General features: G+C 34.6%; 1 protein-coding gene across 3 annotated transcripts in view; it reads right to left on the bottom strand.

The window, feature by feature from the left end:
- The window catches only part of AGFG1 (ArfGAP with FG repeats 1), an 88,918-nt gene that overhangs the window by 23,436 nt on the left and 46,825 nt on the right, over positions 1-18,657 (bottom strand). For 2 of the 3 annotated variants that reach the window (XM_007966500.3, XM_007966501.3), the window contains exons 3-10: positions 17,513-17,628; positions 13,713-13,875; positions 12,715-12,868; positions 6,439-6,558; positions 3,913-4,122; positions 2,660-2,840; positions 1,211-1,290; positions 919-1,011 (exon numbers count right to left, since the gene is read on the bottom strand). In XM_007966500.3, the coding sequence (XP_007964691.1) occupies positions 919-1,011; positions 1,211-1,290; positions 2,660-2,840; positions 3,913-4,122; positions 6,439-6,558; positions 12,715-12,868; positions 13,713-13,875; positions 17,513-17,628 (1,117 nt within the window). The remainder of the gene's footprint in view (positions 1-918; positions 1,012-1,210; positions 1,291-2,659; positions 2,841-3,912; positions 4,123-6,438; positions 6,559-12,714; positions 12,869-13,712; positions 13,876-17,512; positions 17,629-18,657) is intronic. The other variant, XM_007966504.3, reaches the window with a different exon arrangement.

The following is an 18,657-nucleotide window of genomic DNA, read 5'->3' as shown; positions in this document are numbered from 1 at the left end:
TGTCAATGACAAAGAGATTTACTAAAAACTAGTAATTCTTAATGGTTTAATTTGATTTCAATGTTACAAGTACCTAATCTCTCAAGATTTCATATCAACATTTATTATAACTGGAGTTTAGGCTTTAGTTCTAAATTACTGTGACATAGACACAAAAAGCATACAAACTCTAGATTTAATGGATACCCAGCCATACCAAATGTACTTGCTGACATTCCAAGATATTGGCAAATATCTCTGGTGTTTAAGGTAATATGACAAAAATCAGAGGTATAACGTGAGAAAAATGTGACTGGCTTACAGTATGAATCAAAAAGAAAAAAATGGAGAAAACAAAGAGAATTAAGGGAAAAAATTATCAAAAGAGAAAATATTCAGTATTATACCCACAACTGAATCAAGTTTCTACAACTTAAAAAATATTCACACTTGAAAGAGATATTCACTAGAAAAAGACCTAATAATTAAGAATTCACATAATAAAGTCATCTGATGCAATCTCATAGGGAAAATAAAAACTTCTCGTAAAATGGTTCCATTAAGATTGCAAGAGTTACAACCAGTAATTCTGAAACTAGACCACCAAATATGTCTAAATTGCTCTGTTCAAGTCTCATCTCTGTCATAAACGTTCTGTGGAGTCTCATCTCCACGTCTGGGCTTCCCTACCTGAAAAATGAAAGCTTTAACTGGAAAGGGCAGACACTAGATAATTTCTAAGGTCCCTCTCAACTGTTAAATTCTAGGATTTTATGAACTTTCAGCTAGAATTTGTCTTTAAGGACAAACTCCTCTATCCATTTGCCATTCACTTCACTAAGAAAGAGGCCCCATTTTCTGGTGTTCTTCACATGGTATCTTTGTTGATAAACACCTTCCCCAAAGCTTACTGTTCTACTGACTGTCTCTTTTTCTTACCTGTTGCTCCTCTGGCATTGGTCTGAAATGGATTTGTAGAAGATGCCACAGAAGGACCAGCAGCAGCAACAAATGGATTTGTGGAAGGCGTAGCTTTAAAAAATTATAAAATACACTATAAAATCCTAATACATTTTGTATTTAAGATTTAAATTATTTGTTTATTATATTTATCAAGATAGAAAACTCAAGGATTCCGATAACAAATCATTGCTTTGACTCCTAAGAAAATGCTACACAATATATGCTTGGGTTCTTTATAAAAAACAGTATATATACCAGAAGTACATACCTCCAAATGGAGCAGGCACACTTGATGAAGCAGGCTGTGTCTGTGCAGAAGCACCCACTGGCACTGTTCCAAAAACATTGCTGAGAACAAATATTGAAAGAGTTCATTTTTTTCTTCTTTAAAAAAAAAGAGAAAGTAAGGATAATCGATCTACAGGGCAGCCATAAAATAATGAACATATCATGTATCATAGCATCAGTTATCAACACAAAGAAAAATTAAGACATTTAAGTGTAAAAAGATGAACAACAAGAACACATGGACACAGGGTGGGAAACATTACAAACGGGGGCCTGTTGGGGGTGGGGGGTCTGGGGGAGGGATAGCATTAGGAGAAATACCTAATGTAAACGATGAGTTGATGAGTGCAGCAAGCCAACATGGCATATGTATACCTACGTAACAAACCCGCATGTTGTGCACATGTAACCTAGAATTTAAAGTACCAAAAAAAAAAAAAAAAAAAAAGACACCAGCAACAGCAAGTTTTACTTGCCATTGTTTTTGCACCATTAATGCAAATATCAATTAATGAAAAGGTAAACAATCTCTCATTATTATTATAAAGAAAGTTTTAACCTCACAGACCCCATGAAAGGGTCTCAGGTACCCCAAACATTCCATGGATCACACTTTGTGAACCCCTGATGTACTGTAATGTAATATCAATAAATCATGTATTATATATCACGTATGTTTCCAGACTTTATGTTTCTAGAAGTGTTACAACCCTAAGGAAAATAAGCTACTGGGATAACAAAAGAAAGTAGTAAATACAATCCACAGGAATGGAAAACAGAGATGAATAAAACACTGTTATAGGTAAATCTCTTGTATTTCTGAGACTATTTTCGCAACTCTAAAATAAAGACTAGAAGAGTTTTTTACAAGTGTAATGTCCTTAAAATGTGTTAGGCTTCCTACTGCCAAGAATTCTAACAGATATACATGAACATAATAGCAGATGTGCTTATTTATAAATACAAGGATGACACTAAAGAGATATAGAATTGATTTTGGGCTTTGGTGCAAACACTTCTAAAAATCTGTATTTATGACTAAGCCTATAATATAGTACTTTCACTGTTTAATCTTCATGACTAAAAACTGTATTTTTAAAGTATATTATTTGACTACTAAATGGATTCTCTGCTGAGTACAAACTGTAAATAACTGTCCATTTTGAGATGTGTACATGCTCTCAAATACAGTTTAGTGTTCAAAGACGGAACATAACAAAAACTTCTGATTCAATGAAAAGATAAAATTATGCCAATTATTCAAGGATTATATTTTAATTAGCAAATTAAATTCAAATTCCTCAAATTTACAGAAGTATTCAAGAACTTTAAAATTATACCTTGAAACAGTCATTTTTTAACTTGATTACTCAAAGTTGGAAAAAAAAGATAAAACACAAAGCAGGAGGGGCCAGCTAAGACAAGGTACCTGCTAGCATTACTTGTGGAAGTATACGCATTACTGGAGGTGGCTGCGGAACTGAAAACGCTGTCTAGTTCTGCCAGAGCTGCATACTTGTCTGAAGACGCACTTGACTGACTGGGAACTGAAACCACAGAACCAACAGGAGCTTTACCTGTGGTCCCAAAGCCACTTCCCTGATCACCACCTGGGAATGAACAAAATCACGTTACACCAAAAATTTAAAGTTACACTTTCAACTTATCAACCACATTTGCCATGAAACATGGGTAAACTTAAAATGGATTTAGAGTTAAGCAGGATTCCAAATCATTAATCTAATAAATAACCTGGACCATACAGGACAGGATTAGTCATTATACATACCACTGTGGTAAAGACAGAATATGTCTTTTAACAAAAATTAAGACCCTACCAAAAAAATTTGTCTAGATTATGCATAAGCAAGAAACTCTCAAGTCCTACTATGTTAACATCTCCAAGACAAGTAGATCTTGTTCACGTGAACATATAAATTCATATAATGCTGGACCTAATGTGAACAGTCTATCAATAGCATCACTTCCCTCAGCACTCTCCATGAAAAAATTAGAGACAGTAATAACGGGAAACATTTACTGAGCACTTACTATGTGCTAGGCACCGTTCTAAATGCCTTACATGCAATAATACTTAGAACATAACTCCATGAGTTTAATGCTTAGAATTATCCATTTTGGAGAGGAGGAGAACAGGCCCAGAGATCAGAATGGAGAATTCCATTCAGCAACACACACCTGCTATTCACCACTGCCATATGCATTTTTAGAGGCTACTAGCCTTAAGATAAAACTGGATACAAGACTATACTATTTTAAAATTCATGAATTTCTTTAAGAAATATAAAAACCACCAAGATGTTAACGGAAAATTGTTCAAAGTAAATACATCACAGAAACCACCAAATAACCCTCCATTCAGCTCTGCCAATGGGGTTTCTTGGCTCTTTATTGCCAAAGAAAAGTAAAGCATGCCTTCTAGGACAAAATAAAATTTTTCTCAACTAGTGAGACTGAAAGTTTACAAATCAGTTCCTATGTCTTCAGTTTTGTAGCTGACATTTCAGGTACAAAATGTGCCAAGTGAACATTTTACTCAAAATGACAGTGCAGACAAAATTTCTATACAACTACTGAGAAAAGTGTAACATGTCCACATTTTAATAAATACAACCAAATTAAGAGCACAAATTTGTATTTGTTTTGCTTAAAGCTTGATACCTTGCCCGGCACTGAAGATATTGTCTAAATTAGCAAGTGCTGCATATTTGTCTGCTGTCTGTAAACCAGCTTTGTTCGTTGAAACTTTACTAACAGCTGATACTGTTTGATGACTCTGGGAAGTATTGAAGGTTCCAAAATCAGCACTGGAGGATTTGGGGAAGTTATCAAAATGAGCAAAATTAGCATTTACTGATGCAGCACTTCCACCTGTAACAGAATAAACAGAGCACTTGAAATTTCTAAGCTTTTCCTAATACCCTCTCATAGACTGTATGATCATTTCTTCCTAAATTAAATGTCCTATAAGCAATCTTACAACATTAAAATCAATGACTGGCAATGGCTTTCGACTGCAAGTAATGTTTTCTAATTTGTAAAAGATTTTTCAAAGGCCTTAGCAACATGTAAAATAACATGTTTCTGTTTATTACCTACCCTGGAATGAAGAATGTAATTCATGGAGGGGGTAACTCCACACTACCTGGTTTGAGATTCAGTTACTTTCTCATCCAAATATACTATGGCCTTTTACTAGTTCTCCCTAAACAGACTGCAAACAAGATGCAAAGTATCTTACTTGGAGGATTTCAAACTTTTGTGGCTCCATGGTGAAATAGTTTAAACAAATCCCAGCGGTAGCAATTAACAATACGTAAAATGTGTTAAGGTGATCCAGAATTTCTTAAAAGATGGTTATTGACATTTACACTTACTTCACTTGAAGAGCTACTATTTAATTCCATATAATAGTTAAATGTGTATACAATATCATGTGTAGTTCAAGGCATTAAAACTACAGTACATAATACATTATAGCAATTTTTGACGTTATAAACCACAATTCACCTAATGGTCACTATTGTATATATCCTGTTAAATCTTTAGTTCTCTATTATAAAGACCTCCTTAAAGTACTATCAAAAGACTAAAATCAGTATATTTCATTCTATGCTTTTGATCCTACACTTTTGGGATATTAGTTCTTTATTTCTAAACTTTAGTTTCAGAAATCAAAATAGTATACATACACAGTTATATATTAAAGTGATAGAAAAGACAACTACAGATAATTTGAAAACAGAATGCATGAACCTCTATTTAAAAAACACGAACACTTTCTATCAAGCAGGTTTTTATACATTCTAAAAGACATACATACTGATCAAATTTCTTTCAGGAGTTAAACCATGGTGTTTTCAATTAAAGGTAAGTAATACATGTTTGTATGTAAAAGACTGTGACCTGTTACAAGGAGCTGGCAAACAAAGTGCATACTAAACTTTCAAAATTTATATAAGAATATTATTTCAAATTATTATTAAACCAAGTAACTCTTTGTCTACTATTGTGTTCTCTAACTCTGAGTTTAATAAATAGAGTTGGGAGAGATTTTTTATGAAGGATTATCACTAAAGAATTATCAACGATCTATAATTGGAAAAACCCTTGAAATATAGCAAAAATATGCAAATTAGTATAAGATGCCTATTTGACAACAGAACTTACTGTGGGTAGCCTGAAGAGGAAAAGCTGAAGTAAATTCACCAAAACTGCAGCTAGATGAAAGCATTCTAAATGCTGGACAGCCAGAAATTATGTAAATGATGAAAGTTAAAGGAAAAAAAAAAAAAGAAAACTGAAAGAAAAGGCTTTAAGACAATACAGAGTTAAAAGTTGAAAGAAAAGTAATCAGCCAAAAATCTAAATAAGGGTTCAATGAGTTTCTGGAAACAGCACAATTTATGGAAAGAGTATTCAATGTTTAAACACCAATTCCTGCACAGAAAACTATTTCCAAGTTTGACTGAAGTGATCATTAATGTACTCTTGTCTAATAAACATATAAAAATTTTTCTCAGGCCTCTTGCTCTGAAAATTACTTACATTTTTAGCTCTACAGAAGCAGTCAGCTTCTTTTATTAAGAGGTATAATGTCAGCCTAAATCAATGGATTCTATGAACCTTAAAAAACTTACAGTACTGGCTGGGCACAGTGGCTCACATCTGTAATCCCAGCACTCTGGGAGGCCAAGGCAGGAGGATAACTTCAGGCCAGGAGTTCAAGACCAGCCTGGGCAACACAGTGAGACCCAGTTGCTACCCTCCCCCCACCAAAAAAAAAAAAAATTTCAGCTGGGAGTGGTGGCATGTGCCTGTATTCTATCCTGAGGCAGGAGCACTGCCAAAAAACAAACAAACACACACAAAAAAGAGAGACTGAAAGAGAAATACTTATAGCAGTGTCATGCCTCTGTCCTCTGTGCATGGTAGATCTAAGGAAGATTCATGTGCAGGAAAAGGAGAATGGATGTTGTCAAACAGACAATACACCAAATAATGCAGAAAAACAAATGAATATAGAAAAAAATAAGAGTTCAGGTTTCCCCAGAGCTTTTTAAGATAGAACCATTTTAAAGTCAGATAATTACAGAATTTAAGTTTAGACTAATTTTTCAAAACTACACTTAAGAGAATTTTGTTTCGTGAAGTAAACATTTAAGCACAATGCTGGAGAAGCTCTACCTGTAGTTTGGGGCTGAAAAGGAGAGTGACTTGCTGTGGGGAAACCTCCAAAATTACTCGAACCACTAGACTGTCCAAATGCATCAAAGTTTGCAAAATCTGCATTTGCAGAATTCTGAGCTGTAAATGGTAAGGAACAACAAATGTTAATGAATATGAAAACTATAAATGAAAATACATGACAAATGAGTTTAAGAATTATATGAAAAGTTTCTATGTATCAAAACTCACTTTAGAGAGAATTCACTTAGAAATCAGATTTTAAACCCTACCAGCATTTAACCCAATTACAGGTAATTTACTAAGTAGTAACCAGGAATTTCCAAAAACACTTTGTGCAATGCTAAATTTGGACACAATACTCTGTATATGACCTCAAGCATAGTACTATAAAAGTGACTCCATTAACAAAGGAAACTATTTCAGAGTACTGAGTTACAGTACCGAGTTACAGGAAAGCAGACAAAGATGTAGAAAACATTCTGGAAAAATTCACTGAATAAAAATGGTAATCAACTATGTGAATCTCAACAATAATTGAAATACTTAAAAAATAATACAAAGATGGTTTAATTAAGAAATAAAACTTTTTTTAAGTTTACAAATGTCTCACCATGGTCATATATAAAAATCTAAAAAAAGCACAGGATCACCAAATAAATGGAAGATATTCATATTCTATTAGAAGCCTGCAATTTTAAACTCATTAAAATTTAAGGAACAATGAATGCTAGTACAGAAATTATAGCATATAATTCAGAGCCCCAAACATTAATCGAATACCTATTAAATATGGCAAGACAGGACTTTGTAGTACTTGTATCCATTTTTACGTCTAGGTACTGATCTATTCACTATCTTCAACAATCGATTGTAAATGCTGCAGAATAAAACTTTGGAAAACAAAACTTTGCAAATTCAACACTAAAATACAAAAATTACTATCTGGACACTCAAGTAATCTCTGTACAAAGAAATCCAAGCTAAGCAGAATGTAACACAATGGTAAAGCTGTTTCTTAAATAATCGTATTTCAAGGAGTCAACTTAGTGTGGAACTTAAGACCCCAAATTAATGAGCCTGAGTCTTGCTAACAGTTGTCACTCCTCTTCAAAGAAAAACACATATTCATGAGACAGGAAGACAGAGAGTTCATAGAATGCAAACTAGCAGCCCTCAGCAAATTCATCTGACAGATATGCTTTGTTTCATCTGTACAGTACTTAACATTATTTCCCATCAATTCCCAACATTTAAAAAGAGAGCATTTCATAATAAACAAAAAGACTTCTAGCTTCTCTTATTTAAAAAAAAAAAATCAATATATCTAGTATCCTAAATCCCTATTTCCATGTACTAACAGATTAGAACATCCCCTTTAAAAAGGGCACCACAGTTCCTTAAACACACATGATACTACTCATTTGTGTTACCTGAGTTGCAAGGCAGTTGGGTTTAGATCCTACAGTATAGAGTGTGACAAAAATCAATTACAGTTTATAGTGCACAGGTTTTGTGATATGACGTTTATCATCAGGCAAAATAACTACTAAATTCAGTAAGTGAATTTTATTTCTAGCTTCATGCACATTTCCGTAGAAGATGACTTTTACTGAACCCAATAATGACCCCACCCAGCAACACACATCCACAAATACTATACCTCAGCCTGAATGCTCACATGAAGAGTAAAGGCTTCCAGCTTTTAAGTCACTAAACTACTTACAAAAGAAAAAGTCTCCCTACAAAACAATGCCAACGAACCAGACTGGCATGTGTGAATAGTTATCATTTGCCATTAAAGGTTCCATCAGTCGTATCAAACTGTTCAGGATAAAATTTTCACCTAGCATTTTTAAAAAATTAACAAGAATATCAAGATGAGAAGAAATTGGCAATCAATGACTTTATTTGTAAACTATATATGGAAAAATAAAGATTCTGAATGCCTGGAAAGGCTCTGGAAAAAGACATTTCAGTTAAACCATGACCTAGTTTTTACACCTAAAAACTACTCCAAGGCAAAATATCAAAAGATGGTATCAACCATACATATCAGAAGGAAAAATAAATGAGTAATTCAGTAGTTTCTTCTTTTAACAGGCATATATATTTTATTCTCCTGTAATGAAACCAAAAGTCAAATAAAGTAAAGGAAAAAAAGGTAATCTGAGCCGTCATTTCTAAGTAAGAACTTCAGACTAAAAAGCAACTCCTCCCAGGTAGCCTGACTTGCAGCCTACAGGAGCTATTTCATTCTTTCTTCGCACAAGAAACAGAACAGTTAAGATTAACTACTTTCTATCAATCTGATCAAAATATAAGATTCTTTTCCTTTACTATCCTGTGATTAAATGATGGCTATTGTTTTCAAAGTGCAATTTAAGGAAGTTGTTGAAAGTATTAGTGCAGCCATGGTACAAACTAGTCTGTAGAGTTGCAGTCTAACCATTTTTGGCTAACCATTTTTGGCTAACAGGGCTACAAAGAAAAGTCCAACATTACCTGTGAAGACTCACAAATTGCATTTCAAGAGAGAAAAAGGGAACAAGAAATAAGTTGCAAATTTACAAAAGAATTTGGTGGTTATCAGTAATTTCGCATTATATTTCAATAATCCTAAAATGGAGATAAAACCAGAATATATTCACAAATTACACAAGTTTTACTCTATTTACTGGTTCTCCCACCAACTCTTTTTACCAGCATTCAAATGCAGGAGGTGAAGAAAGAGAGTTGGGGTTCTTTTTGGTCAGAAGGGGAAATGGCTTCTTATCTGGAGGGTTATGGGGAAAGAGCTTCTCCATGTTTTCTGGGATTTTGCAGCTCAGGTTAACACAGGAGAAGGGAAATCTACCACAACTCCAACAACTTAAGCAAAAGAAAACCAAAATTTCTTATCCTTCTCAGTATAACCGTTCCTGAAAAAGGAGATCCATGTCATCCTAGTACTCCTTTTTAAAGCAAATACACACGAGACATATAAAAATTACACCACAATTCCCTTCTAAAGCATGTCCTTAGAAAATGTTTTTATTAATATTTAAAATGAAAGGTTCCCTTATTGCTTGCTAGAGAGAATTGTGGCTGGAGAGAAGTTTTTCTACAAATTTTCAAACTATCCCAAACAGCACACTCTGGAGTGTGATTATGTATAAAATGCTTCATATCATCATTATCCAAAAAGAAGCCAGGTCATCAAATTGAAAGAAAATGAAAAACCATCACAATCTCACAAGTAAGTAAAATAAGGCAAAGTAAGTTCTAAAATACGAATAGGAAACCAGTTCTATCAGCACTGGTTTCTGTTATGCTCATAAAATTGTGAAATACATCTTTTAGAAACATACAGTCTTGAGTTTTTCTTCTCCATAATTGAACCTATAGAAACCTATGAAAAAGAGTAAGCTTTAGCCAATACCTCATACACACATGCCAAAATAATATAAAGCAAAGTTTCAAATTATCAAAATAAAACTATAAAATGACTAAATTCCTAAATTAATGTTCTACATTTGGTTTGATATTTATTTAATCACTCAAAATGCAGACCGGTAAACTTTCCATGATATAAACATCACAGCTTACTGACATCCAAAATAGATTCCATACATATTTCCAACACAAATACTATGTATGCTTTTACACTGTTTAAGCATAAAGAAGCCACTGTAAAGACTCAAGAAATTACCAAGCTGTTAGGAAATGAATCTAAACCATTTGTGGAATCTTAACAAAGATCGAAAGATTAAAGCAGCATAAAAACTTGCCATAAAGTATGACCTTTTTTCTTAAATGCATGCAAACATACATACATAAGTGTGTATGTGTATACATAGGTACATACATACGAAGTGTGTATAAAAGAGAAAAGAAAAACAATGTTTATTGTACCTTTTAGATGGTAAACCACTTAAATGCATCATCTCACTTGAACCTTGCCACTTATCAAAATCAATTTACAGAATAGAAAGTTTAGAAATGTTAGGTAATTTGCCCAAAGTTACACACATAATAAGCAAGAAAGCCAGCATCTGAACCCAGGTTGTCCCAACTCCAAAGTCCAGGTTCTTTTCACTACATTATGCCACTTCCCTATCAGACTATTGTTATTGCAATTAAGGAGAGATACAAGTGACCAAATCTATACTTCAATAATCAATTTTTAAATATTACCTAAGTACCTCTTCAAGGCTTGCATATTTGTTAACAAAATAAAACTCCATAAATCCCAATTTCTGGTGACATGCATTAAACTGTAACAAATACGTTAAATCTGAGAATAAGCAGGGGAGAAAAGGCCATTCAAAGACCACAAGAGTTCTATCAAAAAATATCTTTAGGGCCAGGTGCAGTGGCTCACACCTGTAATCCCAGCACTTTGGGAGGCAGGCGGAACACCTGAGGTCAGGAGTTTGCGACCAGCCTGGTCAACATGGTGAAACCCCATCTTTACTAAAAAACACAAAAATCAGTCGGGAGTGGTGGAGGGCACCTGTGAGCCCAGTTACTCAGAAGGCTGAGGCAGGAGAATCAGCTGAACCTGGGAGGCAGAGGTTGCAGTGAGCCGAGATCGTGCCACTGCACTCCAGTGTGAGCAAGAGTGAGACTCCATCTCAAAAAAACCAAAACAAAACAAAACAAAACAAAAAACAAAAAGAGGCCAGGCACGGTGGCTCATGCCTGTAATCCCAGCACTTTGGGAGGCCGACGTGGGTGGATCACTTAAGGTCAGGAGTTCGAGACCAGCCTGGCCAACAAGGTGAAACCCCATCTCTACTAAAAATAAAAAATTAGTATTTTTGTATTACCAAAATACAAACTTTCACATTTGTATATAATTTCAGGTGTTGTGGCGCACACTTGTAATCCCAGCTACCTGGGAGGCTGAGGTGGGAGAATAGCTTGAACCCGGGAGGTGAAGGTTGCAGTGAGATTGTACCACTGCACTCCAACCTGGGTGAGAGAGCAAGACTCCACCTCAAACAAATGAATGAATGAGTTGTATCTGTAGGAACCAACCTGAAAATGTTCCTACTCCTAAGGTGGGCTAATTTGAGCACTACTAAGGATAATGACAGCAAACTGAGAAGAAGCAAATGTTTAAATCTATGAAGTCATAATGATACTAAAGAAAAAAGTCACCATTATAAAATGTTAGGAAATCAACTCATTATTGTGATATCTGATGGAAAAGAATCATGTATTCTGACTTTCCTAAACAAATCATGCCACCAGATAGATTTTTTAAAAAGTATTTCAGCTAATAAGTGAAGGAATAAATTCAGAACATCATTATTTTTACACAATGGACTCGGTTATTGAGCATCAACAGGTAACATTATAAAAACACAATCCAAAATTAAAAGCCTCTTAAATCCCAAGTAGTAAGCATATCCCCAGCCACCCATCCTCCTAACAGGAAGAACCTGTAACTGATTAAGTCTCTGGATCCAACAACCTGATACAAGAAATAGAACAGAGGAACTTGTTACAGGGCACCATAGTGGTGCAATCAACTAATTCAGACTACTGAAAACTGTACAGGACAAATGAGCAAATTTCTTTCACAAATTATAGAGGAGGAAAAAGAAGGAATAGAGGAAAAATCTTATAACTAAGAAACCTAAGAGACATATCTCACAATTGCAGTCTGTGGACCTTGCTGGAAATCTGATTCAAACAAACTGTATGTACGTATATATGTATGTATGCACGTATGTATGTATGTGTATGGAAAAATGTGAACTATAATGAACATTTGAATACTGACTAATGAATTATTATTACTACTATTATTTAGGGAGTGATGCTACTAATATGGTTATATCTAACAAAAAAAGTATGTTTTATAGATTGAAATATACAACATTTAAGGATAAACTATGTCTAAAATTTGCTTCAAAATAATATGACAGTGAGAGTGGAATGACAAATGAAATAAGATTAGCCATGGGTGATTAGCACATAAAGGTTATAGTATCCAATTACTTTTGAATATTTGCAATTTTCATAAAGAATAAAAAACAGACATTATATCCTTTCCCCATTTTTCCACAGAAAGAGGTCCTGCCAACCAACTGACATTAAATATAATCTCTTCTGTGATTAAAAAGCAACACAATTATATGGTTACATATTACAGCTCAACAGTTACGAGTAACAAAACATTCTCAACAAAAAATGTTTACTGATCCTCAAAGTGTGATGAAGAATTGATGTTTCTTGGTGTTTTATATGCACCCCCAGCAAAAGCTGTCGGGAAAAAACACTTACCTGCATGACTGTTGAAATGTGCAAAGTTAGCAAAATTGGCTGTAGCTGTTGACTGAGGAGCTGGAGCAGCAAAGATGTCTGAGCCAAGATCACTTAAAAGGTCAAACTGCTTCTTCTCCTGCTGCTGCCCTTGAGAACGACCTACAACTGGGGACTATAAACCACATATTAACTATAAAGATATTCCAGTCGGATCTGCGAAATCTTTATGCAAAACTATCTCCAAACTTAAAACACACTTATACATAAGAAGAGTTACAGTATGCTGAGTTAACCTTTCTCATTTTTCACTCAACCTTTTGTGAAAACAGAGAAATTTATCCAAGTGTCTTAGTATGTGTTACCAAAAAGGGCAGGATTTAAACCATAGTACTATGCCTCTGAACTACTCTTGTACAGGATAGAGGCTGCAGTGCCACACAGTAACAGATCTGTCACAGCCCCATCAACTATAATACAGTGTAGAAGACAAACTTTAGGTAGCAACTTTGAAGATTTCATTTTGTTCATTTTTAAGAATAAGATATAATGCAAAGTCCCTTGTGTTTCAATGATCAACATGCTTCACAACCACACATGTGGGAAAACTCTACTACTAAAGAAATCCTTTCCTAGAAAAGTATATCAAAGAGCTATACGTTCTAACTCTGATGGTCACCAAAGATTCGTTTTACGAATTGTATAACACGATATATATATATATATATATATATATACGTATACACACACACACACACACATATAGCCATAGCAACATTACTGTATAACTCACCTTTACAAAGTTGCAGAGAAGTCAAAGAAACTCATATTAGCAATAGCAAAAAGAACAAATACATATGTATATTTCAACCACTTAATTTCTTAATGTACAATAAACCACTGGAACATAACGCTACTGGCATACAAGGTTACGCTGCTGTCTTAAAGAATTCTCAAATTCTTGACAATCAAGCCCTCTTTAAGTCGAAGCTTCCTACAAAGATTCAAAGACTACTCACCTGACTAGGTGTGCCCTTATTTAAGTGCAGTGTTGGTGCAGAATCCCCTAAAAGAGATTTCAGTGGTTTGACCTCAGGTGTGCTGCTTGTGCTACTGGCAGAGGACCCGGAAATAGATGCATGAACTGATGCCACGACTTTGGCTTGTTCTGGCGGGACATACCTAAAACACGTAAAAACCAGTTAACTAAAAAAAAAGTAGGTAATTCTACACCAAAAAATAAGCTTAATTCTAACTTTGTACAAGACTGCTTCACCATTAATCTTATCTGAAAACCCTCTCACACAGAATACTTTTGCGTATTTTTTTAAAAAGGAACGATAGCTTAAGACTACACCCATTAAATACTTGAAATACTCAGAGAAAGAGAAGACTAACCACAAAACTTGTTTCAATTACTTATTTATGGTTATTCTAAGATATTCAGTACAACATAAGAAATAACTGCTTTTTTTAAACAGAGGACCTACAATTAATCATCATGATGAATAGTTCATACCACAATTTTAAAAATTATCTTAAGATCTAAATAACATCTGAAGACAAATGAGGCAGGAAAACATTCGTAACATTACAGTTAACGGCCTAAAATATAAAGGCTTATTAAAACTGTAAGAATAAGATCATCCCATTTTAAATGAACAAAAGAAGCAATTCACAGAAGACAGGAGACATAGAAATGAAAACACTTTTAACCTAACAAAAATGCAAATTAAGGTTTTATTCACCTATAAGCTAAGTGTGAACTTTGCAATTTTTTTATTGCTACCTACTAAAATATATAAATAGGTATACTTTGTGCACCAGAAGTACCACTTTCAGAAACATCCTTAAGAATTGGTAAGTGTATACAGATGCATGTACACACAGATGTTAATCACAGTCCACTCTTTATAATTTCAAAAAAACTGGGAAACAAACCCAACATCTATCAAGAAAAAAATATTTACAATAATACAATACTCATAGCTACTCTGCTTTGACATGGTAAGATAAAACCTCACAGATCCTTCAGATTTGATTCCAGTCATGTAAATACATGATTTATGTGAGGAGGCGAGTCAAGAAAGGAGAGGCAGCAAAGATATAATAATGTCCAAACACTGGCAATCCTAACCTCTAGGTGTGGGATTATGTGAGAGCTTTTGCTCTTTGTAATTCTGGGTTTTGTCCTACCCTCCTTCTTATTCCCCATATGAAGTAGGTGAGGAAAGAAGAAAAACTATGCTTAAGAGCACCTGTTCCAGAGACAAGAGTTCAAATCCCATCTCTACCACCAAATGGCTGTGAAACCTTGGGCAAACTATTAATACTTCAACTCTTTGTGCGTCCATTTTTTTCATTTATAAAATGGAGAGACAGAGTTGCCTAGGTTTAAACAAGTTAACATTTGTAAAGCACTGAGAACAATTCCTGGTATAGATATTAACTACATAAGTGTTCATTGTCACCAAACCACGTAATAATCCCAAACAATACAACCAGCTTTTTTAAAGTAAATGAGAGAGACAAAAGATATATGAGAATGAATACAAGAAGTTATACTTTCCCATAATTTAGCATACTACTAATACAAATTCTTGAGTATAGCCAAGTCTTATCAAAGGATAAAATCAAATGATAGTTACTGGTTCAAAAGACTTGCCTGACAAAGTAAAGAAACTAATCTTGTATAACACAGAAAGTGATTTTGAGAACTGGTCAAAAGAACAATTTCAAAATCCCTTTGGATAACAACAGCATCACTGTTTTAAGTATAGTTACAGTGAGTATTTTTAGGGAGGCTGCATCTGGATAGTGCTTATTCCATGTTAGAAACCAACTTCACTGCTCTCTAGCTATATGTTACGGGTGTGCGGGAGTCTGGATTAAAAACATACTGTTCCTGGCCCTCTTAAAGATAGTCACCTGTCCCACCACTTGAAGTCTCTATTTTTGTAACTCTTATTATCCTGTTTCTCAGGAAAGAAAAAAAAAATAACAACACAAATTGTGATTACTTGAGGTTTCTAGTATTTGCGTTACAGTTTGAATGAGTAATACATTACTGTTATAAATGTGGACGTAAGGATCTATGATTTTAATTCTACCATTACTCACACTCACTTTTCTCTTGATAGCTAGAGCTGACCATAAGCTAATCCCTAACCAAACTCTCTTTCTGAATTGGTAAAAGTAACCCAGCTGAGGAAAAAAAAAACTAGGTTAGGGCTATATAAGGAGAACAGTCTTTCCTATAAGGTAGAATGTCTAGGAAATTCAGAATCAAAAAGATAAAAGGATAATTATACCGTTCGTTTTAAAAGAATCATTTATGCTACTGTATTTTTACTATCAACCTACCTTCTAATATTTTCTTCTTTCCTGAGCTTAAATTTTACTGGTGTATTTTAATCTATTTTCATACCTGATGTCTTCTAGTACAGCTGAATATAGCCCTGATTAATCTTGCCTTGCAAAAAGGAGTCTATTTTAGGCGGGGTGCGGTGGCTCACACCTGTAATCCCAGCACTATGGGAGGCTGAGGCAGGTGGATCACCTGAGGTCAGGAGTTCGAGACCAGCCTGGCCAACATGGCGAAATCCCGTTTCTACTAAAAATACAAAAAATTAGCCAGGCGTGGTGGTGGGTGCCTGTAATCCCAGCTACTTGGGAGGCTGAGGCATGAGAATCGCTTGAACCCAGGAGGCGGAGGTTGCAGTGAGCCGAGATCGCACCATTGCACTCCAGCCTAGGCAACAAGAGCAAAACTCAGTCTCAAAAAAAAAAAAAAAGAAAAAGAAAAAAGTAGTCTATTTGGGAAAGTAGTAAGAATACAAATTTTGATATAGCACGCAAGTCAGAACTAATGTGCTCCTGAATAAAGGTAAAGACCTCTGCTGTAAGCCATAGCAAATGTTCCCTCAGGACCAAAACAGGCTCTGAACATACTCTCTTGGGTTGAAACACAGCTCCTCAAGCAAACAAGAAGTTCGTTACTTCCCCATTATTTATTGCCTCTATTTTGATTCTCTGCCCCATCTTTCTAACCTCCCAAGATGAAAATATCCACTATTCAACACTATTAAAGAAACAACCAAAAGAGTTCATAGTTAACGAGTCTTAGTAACTATACTTAAATTGTGCTCATATAGCTAAAAATGCAGAGCCCTGAGTAGCTGAACACTAGCTTTATGGATATAGTCCCTATTCCACTGGAAGGGGCTTACTAGCTATATGTACAACCTGTTGGAATTAATTTTTAAAAATTAACATCTGATAGATTTAGTTAGGCAAAAGTAAATGCTCCCTTCTTAACCAGAAAGTAAACTGATTTCTTAGGTGGAAAGAAAAAATATTTTGAGCAAAGGCTACAACAGACAATTAGGTAGATGGACTACCACACCAGAGCTTTATTTAGCATAGTGCCTAGTATACAGAAAATGTTACTCAATAAATTTAAAAAAGATATGACTCAGTAAATACTTGCTAAGTTAATGATTTATAAGAATAGAGGCTTTGTAGGGCAAAACATATTTAAAGAAGCTAACAGCGATAGGGAATGATTAGAAGGAAGAATCCCTAACTTTCCTGGTAATTATTGTAACAAAAAGGCTGCTGCCAGGAACAGATGAGTTAAGATAAAGTAGAAGTAAAAGTTTTCGGAAACCAAACCAACAAAAAGCCAAGGGATAATGAATTATATACCTATCTAAGCTCTCACTGTCTGTCTTTTATCCTTCATTGTGTCAGACTAACCTTACCCATAGTTAACATGTGATTTGGGGAGGCTTTAGTCTACATACAACTCTTCACTCACCATCTTTTCTTTTCATATTTTTCTTGTAGAAACTCTTTCACTTTTTGTGGATCCCTGAAGTCTGGAATTGCTGAAGATCTATCATCAAATAATCCTAGCCAAATCTGTTTACAGACCTTTGGAAAGAATCAAAAAAATATATGTTAAATTCAACATCTTCACTTAATGAAATTTTAAGGGGATATTGTGATTCTTTCAGGAAGCTAATCTACATAATAATTGTAATAATATGCTTTCAATGAGGACACTAATAAACAGAAATAAAGGAACTAAATTTCTTTTTAATATGTTGCAGTATGCAGTAAAATTTTAGCAACAAAATCATTAAAAAGGGGAAATGAACAGTGAAATGGGATTTGAGAGGATCTGGGGTCTTTTCAGTCTTGGCATAATCATAAACTTCACCATTAGCAAAGTCATGTAACCTGCGTAAATCTCTGTTCCCTTACTCACAAAACAAAGGAACGAACCAATGGCAATTTTACAGGCCCGTTAGCAAGTCTAAAAAACCAAAAATAACAAGCAAAAATACTAGAATCATAAACAATTTACCGTAAAACTGTAACAATAAACACAAACGTAAGGCAAACACACTATTAGCTTTATAGTTGTCTCCTATGCATTTTTTGTCTGATAGCTAAAAAACGAGAATCTGAGAAATTTAACTTTCAGAAAAACCAAGAGAAATGAAATAAAACAGCACAAAAAGAACTATAAACAGAAAAACTGACAGACTTCATCAAAATAAAAAACTATTCTTCAAAAAACTTAAAAAACACAAAAATCAAGATAACTGATAAAAAGTATTTGCAAAATGTATAAGAACTTGAAACTGGAATATATAAAGAACTCCCATAACTCAATTATAAAAGACAGATAACCCAACGCTTGTTTCGGTTTTTGTTTGTTTTTGAGAAAAGATCTGTCTCTATAGCACAGAATGGAGTGCAGTGGCACAATCTCAGCTTACTGCAACCTCCGCCTCCCAGGCTCAAGCTATCCTCCCACCTCAGCCTCCTGAGTAAGCTGGGACTACAGGAGTGCAGCACCACAGGTGGCTAATTTTTTGTATTTTTTGAAGAAACAGTGTTTCACCATGTTGCCCAGGCTGCTCTCGAACTCATGAGCTCAAGCAATCCACCCGC

This window comes from Chlorocebus sabaeus, chromosome 10, assembly GCF_047675955.1.
Source record: "Chlorocebus sabaeus isolate Y175 chromosome 10, mChlSab1.0.hap1, whole genome shotgun sequence".
NCBI classification, from domain to species: domain Eukaryota; kingdom Metazoa; phylum Chordata; class Mammalia; order Primates; family Cercopithecidae; genus Chlorocebus; species Chlorocebus sabaeus.
Note: the sequence above shows the minus strand (reverse complement) of the source record. Positions and strands in the feature narration are given on the sequence as shown.